This window comes from Pavona decussata, unplaced genomic scaffold (genome assembly GCF_977016875.1).
Source record: "Pavona decussata unplaced genomic scaffold, jaPavDecu1.1 SCAFFOLD_3, whole genome shotgun sequence".
Taxonomy (NCBI): domain Eukaryota; kingdom Metazoa; phylum Cnidaria; class Anthozoa; order Scleractinia; family Agariciidae; genus Pavona; species Pavona decussata.
Genome location: NW_028145427.1, coordinates 1,455,322 through 1,468,029, shown reverse-complemented (window position 1 = coordinate 1,468,029; position 12,708 = coordinate 1,455,322). Strand labels below are relative to the sequence as shown.

Below are 12,708 nucleotides of genomic sequence, written 5' to 3'. Positions count from 1 at the left end.
CGGTTACATGTATTTGCTTCGAATTCTGATTGCCTCGATTCTGCTTGTGCGTCTTTTTTGATTGGCCAGGCCCCAGTTGCTCAAAGAGCTGATAACTTTATCCACTGAATAAGTCGCTATCCAGCGGAGCAAATGTGCTCCAACCACTGCTTTTGGCAAGTTTTCCACACAATCCCACTCTTAAATTTGACATACGTTTCTACTCTATTCGTGAAAATCTTGCACACATTTCATCTGCCGGATAGCGAACTATCCAGTGAATAAAATTATCCGCCCTTTGAACAACTGGGGCCAGGCTAATAACTTTGAAATCAATTTTGGAACTTTTTGGTGTGTTAACTTGCGCGTGCTATTGAAGCGCGCGCATTCTACATTCCGCTGCATCACAATGATTTTCATAGCAACAGTAGCCATAAACAATTTTGTTGATAAGTTCAAAAGCATTTACACGCGATCTTATTACACTGGAAAAGAAACTGAGTTATATTCATAAAAGCAATATGTCGAACAACAGAGAAACGTATCAAGATGCCAAGGGAAAAGAATTTAAAACTGATGAATTCTTTTCTGCGCTTTCGTCATAATCGACCCTGGAAAATTCTGGCGTTGTATCCGATGGTGCGAAGGAGGAAGTACATTGTTAATCACAAGTCCAGTACTTTTTGAAAGAGAAGTTCTACAGAGGGAGCAGTGGAAACTAAAACTGAAAGTGAACGCTTTTCCCCATTTTGCTGATTTGCTTAAGCAAGTGGGTTTTGAAAAGGTTGTGAGTCAAAGGCCGTCCAAGGTGCAAAAATTTCGGCATCCAGACTTCAAGAAAGACTGCGGAAATCTGCAACAAGTGGCTAAGGTGAGAGCTGAACCTAAAAGAAAGAGAAAAATATCAGAGGAAGAAAATCTGGAGCTCGGTGCTGCATGTTCAATGAAGTTAAGGAATCAAGAAGGAAATCTGGCGCAGAAAGCAAAGCGGAAAAGAAAAGTTACTTTTGAGGACGAAAGCGCAATGGCGGCTAAGAAGAGAAAGAGAGGCGTTACAAATGGAGAAGAAATGTCCACGCACAGCACGAAGAGAAAAACCGCTGTCCCGGTCACCCCGAGTGCTCCAGTCAAATACGATACACACAGCAAACAATTGCGCAGAATCTACAGCGCAGATGAAATGACCGCTGCCCAGGCTTTGCTCAGTTTATCAACACCAGTTGTGTTTGTGAATTACACTGCAATGGAACTAATGGCAGCTCAAAGCCTGGTTAATTTGTCAAGGTCTTGTATTGTATCGCAAGAAAGAAGTGTACAAGAATTAGAGGCGGCATAGGCCTTGTTGGAACTTGCTAACTCAGCTTGAAAAAAAAAAGAAAGAAAAATACTTGGAAAACGACTTATCTGATTTTGCTTATTACTGAGAATAACTACATTGCTTTAGCTTAACTTCAGAGATACAAGCTTTCAAAAGTACCAATAAGTCCAATAACTCTGACTGTCTTTAAAGCAGTACAAAATATACTGTTTTTGTATACATTAGGGAGGAAGTGTTTACCTGGGGCAAACCTGAGTAAGCAAGACTTTTGCTTCTCTCTAAGCGTCTTAACTTGTATATCGTCTTGGACAGGACGCGAAATATGCGTGGTACAGACACTACGAACTGCAGGACTTATAACTAGTCAAAGTTGGTCAAGAGGCGGATGATCGATGTGTCGATGTCTTTAATACTGAAACGCCCAATGACTAATAAAAGCCAATGCAATGTATACTTCGGTGGTGTCAAAATAACTATAATAAATAAAAACGCAGACTTGATGTGCAGCTTGGACGCAAAACACCCTTGACCCAGGTTCTGAATGATTGAAATAGCATTATCTACAGTGAGTAATAATCGGTTGGACTAATGTGTGCGTTGACACTTGAAGGGTTCCTTTTTATGGGTAGGACAGGGGGAAAAATCAACGCCAATCTGTTGACTTTCTTGGGAATAACACCAATTGGATAAACCTGAAGGTTGGCGGGGAAGGGAGGGAAAGTGAAAACGCCCAGCTGTGTGACCCAATTCTACCTCTTTTTGGAGATGTTTTGAAATGATGGAGGGTTTATCCCGGACTGACAAGAGATTAGGGTATTCTTTGGGGGCACGAGGGCCCTAAAAACCCGTTTTAAAACCCTGGGAGAGCTCCACGCGCTCACCGTCTGGGTGGTCATGGAGATGGACAGCAAGCAGTGGGATATTAATTAGAGTAGAGGGGGACATCTTTGACAGGTAGTTAAGAATGGGAGGAGTGACTAGATCCTCCAGTCGGCTTTGGCTGGGATCCCGAGGTTAAAACCTCGTCATAGTCCGAGTGTCCTTGGACCGAGGACAGAGGAGGGGGCACGAGTCGGAAAAATGGCCCAAACTACTACAAGACTTAAAAAGGATAGACATTGGCAAGCCCGTAAATGTGTCCAGAAAGGGTTGGACATTTCTTTCGCCCCATTTCTTGGAAAACGTCCAAGGGAATTAAACGTCAAAAACTATGCCATCCTGGGGAATTTTTTTTTTTTTTTTTTTTTTGCTGAATCGCGAATCAGCTGTTGATATGCGAACAATTTCATCCCGCGAGATAGATAGAAGGCAAGGACAAAAGAACAAATTAATTTGAAGCGGTTGCTGTTATTTGCTTTCTTTGGGCAGTGAAAGAAAAATCCAAAACACAAAATGTGCTTCCGGCCACATGTTTGAAGACTTCTCACCAAAATTTGTGTGCTAAAACGTAAACGTAGTTGATGAAAGAAATTTAGTATTTTTCGGTTCTGCATTACATTACCATCATGAACAGCACAGTCGTTCTTCTCCTCTACCCTCTCTCCCAGCCTCCTCCTCCTCAGGTGTTTTACTTGACGAGCGCTAAGCACGAGCGACTGATGACGAGCGCGAAGTGCGAGGGCCCATGGGAAGAAAAAAGAAACGAAGTGAGACGTGTCTCCTTCTTTCGCGTTCCCTTTGACCCTTGCGCGTCCATTATTTTTATAAGAGAGATGTCTGGGCACGAGGCAGCCTCTCTCCCGTTACGACTTTGCCAAATCCCTTTATTTTCTTTCAATTTGTAATTTTTTTAGTTAATTTTTTTCATCTGCATTTTTTTATCCTCCATCCGCCATCCGCACGCATCCGTTACGTGTTTTACAGACACGCATCGCACAATGATTCTTTTTTTTAAAGATTTTTATAGACCCTACATGACACATAATACATCATTTACAATACAAAGCACTACTTACAGTACTTACAATAGTTACAATACTTACTATACTAACTGTATACATACTATACTTACAATACTAATATAATACTTACAATGCTCAAAATACTTACAATACCTACACTACTTACCCAGATTTTGCCAATTGTAGTGAAATATTATGCCATAAATGTGTAAAGCAATAAAAGGTTCCCAGATAAAATTCTCAAGCTATGGTCTGGCAAAATAATGCATTTCCTCCTAATCTAAGGACCTAAAAAGTAGACTATATGACCTTATAATTCCACCGGGGTGGGGGGGGGGGGGCACCTATCAATGTAACAACAAAAGGTTTCGTTGCTCTTAAAAACGATGTCTGGCTGTAGACAGTTCCTATCGCTATAATGTTACAAAATCAACCCAGAACAAGAGGGACTCAAAAATGTGCAAATAAAAAGAAACTTTAAATGGTTAATTAAACTATCAATTTTGTGCTTTTCATTCAAGTTAACACAAACATAATTACTGTACTGAATAGATATACTCTGTGTCTTCCGTAGTCTCACTATTTATGAGTTTCTGTGAGAGGAAAACTACAGTCGACTCAACTCGAACCCTCGCTAACTCGAACCTCGCACTAACTCGAACCAATTTTCCTTTCCCTTCTGGTCATTTTCTATACAATTTTACCCTCGATAATTCGAACTCCCGATAACTCGAACCTTTTTCAATTTCCCTTGAAGGTTCGAGTTATCGGGAGTCGACTGTAGTTTTAAGGTCACCGTATACCTTTAGAGAGGCCCAGTTAGGGTTTTAGTATTACGGATTATTATTAATTAGGGGTTTTTAGAGAAGGGATACGGATTATTGGCCAATAAATTTAAAGGTTATGGATTATTTCTGTCAGTTGAAATTTAAGCATTATGGATTATTTTCGAGCAGTATAGCACCGATTATAGTTTTACTGGCCCCGTCCCCAAAAAGGGTATAAAAGTTATTTTTATCTCCAGTGAAGTCCCCCTTAGTCAAAATGCCGAGCCCGCGATGCCTGTGTATTATAGAACACTTTCATGAACAGACGTGTTCAAAGGTCACAGCCTCAGTAACCACCCCTACATTTCATCAGGGGGATGGAAATGCAACACTTGACATATCTGACATACATTACCTATAATTCTATTCATGAGGCGTAAGATGGTTATTGGGGCTTAACATATATAGATTTTTGTAGAATTTTATTTTTAGGGATATATTTTTCACGACCTCTAAATACAAGCGTCCGAATCACCTTTTGAAAGCTACAAGTCAAATTTGTTCCTCAGTTTCCGCAACCAAAGCGCTAAAAAACGTGTCTGCGTTCTGCCATGATTCAATTGCAGTGAAAAGTTCATTACAGAACATGGATAATTCTATTCTGTATGCTTTAATGTAATATACTAGTAATTTCAATATGAAAGTGAGAGCTGGCGAAGGGGGATAAAGTTGTGGGAATTTAATTAAACAGTGAATGGGTTTGGAAAAGGGGGTCGACTTTGAGGGTAGGGAGAGTAGGTTTCAGTTGGATGAGTTGAAAAAATGACTACAGCAAGCATTGGTTTTGAAAATGGGTCAGGGCAGGTTTAGTGATTTGTATAACCTACATTGGGGAAGAAATGTTGAAAACGCTCAGTCTTTTTTGTGGGATGGGTGTGTTGGTGAAGTCAGCTGTCAGCTGCCCCAAACGGCACAGATTTTGAATTATTTTCCTCCACGAGCAAAGAACTCGTCTGAAAGTGCAACGAGTCGTTTGATTTCAGAGTGAAACAATCATCTGATTTCACAGTTGCATAGTTCGCTTCGACGAGCGATCGACATGTTTTCAATTCTTTTGCCTCAACGGACACACTTACGGTCAAAGAGCATCGTCGAATTATCCAGCACAAACTCCACAGATTTTGAATTGTTGGCCTCCACGGGCGAAGAACTCGTGTGAAAGTACAACGAGTCCTTTGATTTCACAGTTGAGTGGCTCGCAGAATTTGAATTATTAGCCTCCACGGTATGTTTTCTATTTGCTATGTCTTCATTTGCTTTTGTAATCATTCATGAAGGTCACGAACGGAAAGAGATCAATTTGTGTTTGGCTGCTTTTATAGATCAGGGCACCCAACGGATCGTTCCGGTAAATTATCTGTTCGGAAGGCCCTTAATCCCCCAAAATTTTCTAAAGGGAATTTTCATCTCGAATTTTCTTGATATGGGAAATTTAAGGCCTAATGTTTTCGGATTGATAAAAATGTCGTTTCGAGTACCGAAAAAAGGTCAGCTAAGATTTTCGGAAAGGAAGTAAGACCTAAGGTTTTCGGGAAATGGACAAAAATGCCCTAGTAATTTCGCGGAAAAGATTGAAGTTCCCCTAGAATGACCGACCAGATAAAAATATTATAGCGCAGCCTGAAATGAACCTACAGACCTTTAAGGGCACTCCACATAGTCTTAAATGGCGTTTCAAACGATCTGAGAGAAAACAGTCGTTGGGTGCCCCAGATAGATCCACGGCTTGAGAACTGAGATCACTTTCCGCTGGAGAATTTTACCACGATCTTACGCACAGACGGTTTCGAGGCGCAGTTGACTTTGCCATAAAACAAGTAGGTAAGTATTTCTAAATATTGTTATTTGATAGATGTCTTTATTTGCTTGTGAAAATATTCATCTTGGTCAAGAACGGATTACTTAGTAACGGCTGAGTAATGGTGAATCCCGTGGAAAGTGATATCAATTCTCAAGCGGTGGATCTATAAAAGCAGCCAAACACAAATTAATCTCTTTCCCGTTCGTGACCTTCAGTTGATGAATGATTACAAAAGCAAATAAAGACATATCAAATAGAAAACATACCTACTTATTTTATGGCAACGTCAACTGCAGCTCGAAACCGGAAGCGTCTGACAGCGTGCGATTCTCCCGGAGTATCCTATCGATGACAATCGATACCAATTAATATCAATTAATCGATTGATATTGATAATCGATGGCGAAGATTCGTGTGGTTATCGATTGATATCGATTATCAATACCAATCGATAGATAAATTGGTATCGATTGGTATCGATTGGTTGCAGATTGACGGAACCGGAATCGACGCATAAAAAGCACAACTTTGTACGCAGTAATTGTAAACACATTTCCGCAATACTCAATACTCTCTTCTTTCTCTTTTAAAACGGCATAATGGGGTTGACAGGCCTGGGCGTGGTTCACAACTTTAAACGCGTTTCCGCGTTCTCCCCTCTTCTTGTTTGCAGTGCAGTGAACACTTCACCGACGTTCACCTCAAAACGGCAAAGATGATAGCCTTTGACGATGCACCTTATATTCAGTAAAGCCTACTACCCGGACGTCTTGCGTAGACATTATGACACGGAAAAGCAATGACGGGCAAGTGCGTAATTCGAGTACACGTGCAACGGGTTATATTCTTTGCGTTGAAAAGACTGGGTCGGAATTTCTTTTACCAATTTCGTCCCCTGGGCTTCCTAAAAATGGCAGATGATCGGACAGGTAGCGTGCGTGACGTCTGTTCGAGGTTGCTGAGCCAATCGATAGCAATCGATCAACGGTTTTTGTGTGGTTATCGATTGGTCATCGACTGGCCGATACCAAGCGATACCAATTAACTAATTTTATCGATTGATATCGATTGATCGATTGAATTTCCGATCATCGGTTTCCATCGATTGGATACTCCGGGGATTCTCAAGGAATGATTTGCCAGTAATCAGATACCTATGTTATGCGCAGAGGATTCTGGGATCGCCGGGGGGCAAACATTGGAAGTCCACAGAAAGAAATGTATGGCATAAAGTTGTTTCTTCGTCAAAAGCAGTGATCTTGGGCAATAATAACGCATTTTCGCCCGCGATTTTGTGAGAAGCGCAAGTGACTAATGTTGGTGCGTGAAAATTGTAAGATTTTGTGTGATAACTCCGATTAAATCTATCGATAAATGCGTGGATTGTGAAATCTACTGAATCTATATCAAGTAAAGGTCTTGAGATAGTGCAAACGTAGATATAAATTTGAGGGAATTGATTCAATAAAGTCTTTTCAGTTATAATTATGTGTGCTGATATTTACAACGAGTATACAGGGTGTTTCAAAAGTTCGTGGACATTTTAAAAAGTCTATACTTCATCCAGATTTCTTATATTTCTCTCCATTTTCTTGCCGAGATATTAACAAATCTTATTGTTTATCGATTTTCAGAACTTTTGTATGAGTCAGATAAAAATCCCCGTTGAAATAAATATTTTCCCGCCAAAAGGTGCAAATCCGTAACGTGTGTGTTTCTGTACTTTCCCGCCATTTTTGTCTGTTTTCAGTAGCAACTCTACATACTGTGATTTTCCACGTCTTGGTATAATTTTTAATTATGAACCCTAAAAATGCAGTCTATTTAAGAGCACAGGCAGCAATTCTAGGATCATCTGGAGTATCTGTTCGAGAAACGGCTAAAATACTGCAAAAAAGCAAGAGCTGGCTAGCGAAGTGGTATTAAAGGTTTACAAGAGTTTTACGACAAGCCAAGAAGTGGCCTTGACAGAACGGCAAAGAAAGTTATAGAAAATAGCAAAGTATAAAAGAGGAAATTCTACAAGAAAAATCAGCAAACAACTGAAGAACAAAGGTCTGCCTGGATCTGCACCAACAGTGTGGAGGTATATGTCAAGAAAAGGATAAACCTTTGAGACGAAAAAGAGCTTCCACTTCTGAGCAACAACCAGAGGAAAGCTCGCTTAGTATTCGCTTATAAATATCATAAATTTACAGCAGATGAACGGGAAAATTCTCTTTAGCGATGAGTACCTTAAAAACCTTTTTCATTTTCCGAACCCTAAAAACGATAGCGTATGGGGCTCACAGGAGAGTCAAGTTCCGCCATCGTACCAATTTAAAGGAAGCGCCAAATGGATGGTTTGGGGTGGCATGACAGGCCGCGGCCTTACTTCCCTACATTTCATCCCGCAAGGACAGACTGTAACGGCAGAGTATTACATCACAAAAATCTTTGAGAGAGAAGTGAAGCCTCTTTTCAGCCGAAGATCTACAACAGAAGAGCCTGCAAAACGAAAGCTTTTCAAAAACAATAGCAGTGCGACCCTCGTTCAAGATGGCGCACCAGCTTATACGGCGAAAGCAACACAGCAGTGATGCAAGAGAAACCTCCCGAATTTTATCCAAAAAGATGAGTGGCCAGCAAATTCACCTGACCTTAACCCCATTGAAAACCTATGGAGTATCATCGACGAAGCTGCATACAGAGATCCGATCCCTAAGACGATGGGAGAACTAGAATCAAGGTTACGGAACGCCTGGCAGAACATACCGCTAGCAAGCCTAAGGGAGCTAGCTCGTTCCATGCCGCAACGGCTCAAAAACGTTATACAGAACAATGGGGGCACTCTGGATATTGATGTTTCAACAGTGGTCAAAGGAAACAATGTACATAAAACTGGAAAACCTTCATTAATATCGGATTTCTAAAACTATCATTTATTTGTATTAAAATAAAGTGTCCACGAACTTTTGAAACACCCTGTAATTGGAACTATGCCCGGCGGTGATCATTGTGCTGTATGGAGTACATAAATATAGGGTTGGCAGGCCTTCGCGCTTACGTGCGTGTTTTAGCCTTAATTAAAGTTTTGCCCTCACGGGCAAAGTGAGGTGTGGATCCCGGATTATATGTCAGCCATGTGATTTGCGCATGATTGTCGTTTCAACCATCCCGGATAATGCTCTACTGCGCAAGCTTCGAGTGTTACATCCGACAAAATTTTGGATTTTTTTCCCTATTGACAAGAATAGTGTGCTGTATCGCTAACGCTCGCCAGCAATGACAATGTTGGCTGGGACCCAAATTCCGACGGACAGCCAGGAACACAATAATTCTGGCTGGCTGTTTCAGCACCAGTAGGAACAGTTTTCCTTAACCTCTACTTGCAGCTGTACGCGTGCAAGTAATTTCACTTTCGCAAAAAAGAGATCATAAATCCATTTCGCTGAAACGTCAACTCGCAGTTTGGTGGTGGTAGTTGACTGGCTGTATTCAAGACGTAGAAAGTTGCCGCAAATCCCGACAAAGAGAACGTACTTGGTTTAGGTATGGCGAATATTCTCTTTCCTAATTTTAACTTTTTCGTGTTTTTCATTTTAAACTCCGGAAAGCATTGTGCATGGAAGTAGCCAATTCGTAACCATAACATTTATAAGCACAAAGGCCGGATGCCCTAATTTTGTGTTAGGCAAGCTTTTGCTGACGCATCAGTTAAGAAAAGACGAAAGGGACCGGCGTAAGGGTAATTCCTTGACGTTCAGCCGCATGCTAGCATTCGTTCGCAGTCACTCTACGCTTGCGTTCGCCTGCAAACCACAGTGATTCATTTGAACGCTTCGCAACGATTGCTTCCGCATTATTTTAGCACAATACCACGGCTATCTCGTAACTGATCCAAATTTAGGCTCTAAGTCGGTTATATCCCTGATACAATCAGCATGTTACACAAATCTTTAGTGTGCTCAGACGTTTTAAAGAATCGACGTTGTTTTCTGTTGCAGAGTGATTCAAGATGGCATGCTTTATCAAACTGTTCTACTTGCTTATTGTGCTAAGCATTGCCGCAGATTTGTTCTCTCTGGGAGGAAACTTGTTCAAGACTGGTAGTGATAGCACTGCTGTGCAATCCTCTCTGCTTCTCCCTGGAGCTGAAGCTGCACCGGTAGCACCGATAGCTGTCGGCGCCGGGATTCTACTTCGAGAAGGCGTCAAGGCATTGGCGAAAAGCGCAATAAAAGCCGCCAAGAAACGGGCAAAGCAACAAGCAAAGAAGGCAGGCAACGCAAGAAACAAAGCTAAGAAGGCAGGAGGCAATGGTACGTAGCTTTTCACAAAACGGCGTTTTAAACTGACATGCCTGGTTTGGTTACAGATCTCAATTTATTTTTAAAAGATTTCTTTCAGTGATTCCCGGGCTCTCCAAAGACATGTGCAGTAAATAGAAAGAAAGTCATTTTGCTAAGAATTGTGCGAATTTGACTCGCAGCCAAGAATTAGGGCGATTTACCGCTATCAGTTATAATGCTTGTAGCCGTCAATAATAGACAGTGCACATTATGTCAACAGATATTAATGGGATAAAACAAACTGGCTAGAGTTCACCGACCATGGCGCATCAAAAGTTACATTTTTGTGGGTGACATGTAAAGAAAAATTATTTATTTCAGTACATTATGACAGTATTTTTGCTTAACACCAATTATCTCTACAAACACATTTTTTTTCCTCTTATCATGATTTCAGAGCACACTAAAAATGCACGCAAAAGCACCAGAGACAAGCACGAGAAAGGCCAAGCACGGCAGCAAAGAGAGCAGCAAAGGTCAAACAACAAAAAGGGATAAACTTCCCTTCCTGTCTACCTCTACACAGTGATGGCACGAGCACAGGACATTACATTTAACCATGAATTATTCGAAATACTGATTAATGCGCCGTCGGTTCTATTAAGAAGCTGTTTGAATGATTCGCTATTAAAGAGTCTATGACACAAAATTGTCCTATTCTCTTTTTTGCATCTTTTATGTACAAAAAACGATTCTAGACTTAAACCTTGTATGAAATTTTCCAAACGCCGTTATATATTTCCCTTTCGAAACAGTCCTATCTTAACACTGAAATTGTCGCTACGTCCGTGCGTCCAAAACATCACGTGACTGCGCATAAACGTCTAGTCTACACGCGCGTGGTACACTCCAGTCCCCAGTCTACACGCAACTGAAGGAGGCTCGCAGAAGGTTTTCTGGACTTAGGGTGGAAGTTTTGAAATTATAATCTCGCATACAAGATAAACTACAATCTCCTCCATACTACCTCATCATTTCAACATATGATCGAAGTTAATTTTCTAGTCGGTTTCCAGGCAACAACTATTACCATAGCAACAGTAGCACATTGCCTCTTACTTTATACATTGTCGATTATCTCGAAATCTGGGCAGACACTTTTAGGGATTTAAACTACTCAATCTAGACAACTTGTAGGCGAAATAAGAAAAAAAAAATGTGAGAGCGTTCCAGGTAAATAATGAATCCATTTTCACGGGTTGATTTTGTTTATTCCCGAATTTTTCACCATTATCTCTTGCAAAATAAAACTTGACACTTGTCTTTTCTGTTAAAAGGTCTTTCCTTGTAGCAAAACATTCTAAATGTATCATTATATATTGAGCTTCATGGGTGTCTCCGATTTTAAGATATTTATGTTTGAAAACAGTTAAAATGAGGCGCAGATGAATGAAAAAGTTCCTACTTTGCATAAATCAAGATCTACATATGCCCCCACATATTTTTCTGTTAAATTACAAGCTGTTAGAGTAAGAATTCTTTTCGATATTCACACAAGTTTTTAGACTCAAGAACCGAAACCGGTGTTAGACTGAATTTTGGTCAAGTTTCCGTCGTAATTCGCTTTCTCCGAACAAGAGTCCCATTTTGATTGTCCCGGTCTATTTCACTGCTGTTCACATGCTGTGAATATTTATGATTACGTGAAGTCGTGCAAAAGGTAAAATTTACAATGGAAGACTTGAGAAGCAGGAGCATACATTTATGTATGAAAACGGAGTCTTTTGAAAACGCATCGTTTCGAAAACAATCCGTTTCTAGTGTGGACAGGTTAAACTGAAGACTTTTTAAAACGCATTATTTTGAAAACGCTCCGTTTCTAGTGTGGACAGGTTAAAACGAAGACTTTTGGAAACGGTGAAGTAAAAAGCGTCAAACGCTTTCAGGTTCCAGTCCAAATCGGAGCATCGATCCAATATGGTGGATGGTCTTGTAACGTTAACACATGCCGATCCCAGGTCCCCGTCGTTTCATCGTTTTCGAGCGTTTTAGTATGGACAGGTTAAAATGATACGAAAACGCTAGTCTGGATTAAAACATTTTGCTTCGTTTTCACCGAGATGAAAAAGGACACTTTTGAAAACGCGTTAGTGTGGATGAGGCCTGAGTTTCTTGTTTCATTACATGTGGGGCAATATATCAAACACCCGATTTGGCGCACCCACAACTGGAGTCAGTAAGAGCCTTGAAGAAAGCTTAAAGGAAACCTCCACTGTTGAAATAAATTAACGTTATATTGCTGAAAATACAATCTAATTTTAAGTTCTGTTGCAAATCATGGAAATAATATTTCTGTGTCGGACAAAACAGGATTTGATTATCGTTCATTTTCGCTTTTAAATTTCCCGGGCGCCGCCATGTTGGATTTCATAACGTAATATGGTTGTTCAAATGTTTCACACAAAAGAATTTTTTCTCACTGACAACAGTGGCAACCGTATTAAGTCATAAAATCCAAAATGGTGGCGCGCGGAAAATTTAAAAGTTGAAAACAGACGATAATCAAATCTAATTTTTAGCACACTTAAATGTTGTTTCTACTTTTCAAATA

The 12,708-nt window shown here is 40.5% G+C and overlaps 2 protein-coding genes across 2 annotated transcripts; both read left to right on the top strand.

Annotated features, from left to right (window-relative positions):
• The first annotated feature begins 560 nt into the window (after positions 1-560).
• Positions 561-1,797, top strand: LOC146489798 (uncharacterized). The gene has a single exon (XM_085103065.1). The coding sequence runs from the start codon at positions 923-925 to the stop codon at positions 1,313-1,315; it is 393 nt and encodes a 130-aa protein (XP_084959191.1). The 5' UTR covers positions 561-922; the 3' UTR covers positions 1,316-1,797.
• Positions 1,798-9,093: 7,296 nt separating this feature from the next.
• On the top strand, positions 9,094-10,806 carry LOC146489797 (uncharacterized). The gene is made up of 3 exons (XM_085102742.1): positions 9,094-9,357; positions 9,815-10,127; positions 10,555-10,806. The coding sequence occupies exons 2-3, from the start codon at positions 9,824-9,826 to the stop codon at positions 10,653-10,655; spliced, it is 405 nt and encodes a 134-aa protein (XP_084958868.1). The 5' UTR covers positions 9,094-9,357; positions 9,815-9,823; the 3' UTR covers positions 10,656-10,806.
• The last annotated feature ends 1,902 nt before the right edge of the window (positions 10,807-12,708 follow it).

What these genes read in the sequence shown, in the direction of transcription:
- LOC146489798 (XM_085103065.1), top strand. Translation starts at nt 923, where the DNA reads ATGAAGTTAAGGAATCAAGAAGGAAATCTGGCGCAGAAAGCAAAGCGG.
- LOC146489797 (XM_085102742.1), top strand. Translation starts at nt 9,824, where the DNA reads ATGGCATGCTTTATCAAACTGTTCTACTTGCTTATTGTGCTAAGCATT. An exon ending in TAAGAAGGCAGGAGGCAATG is followed by an intron (nt 10,128 to 10,554) that starts GTACGTAGCTTT and finishes TCATGATTTCAG; the next exon opens with AGCACACTAAAAATGCACGC.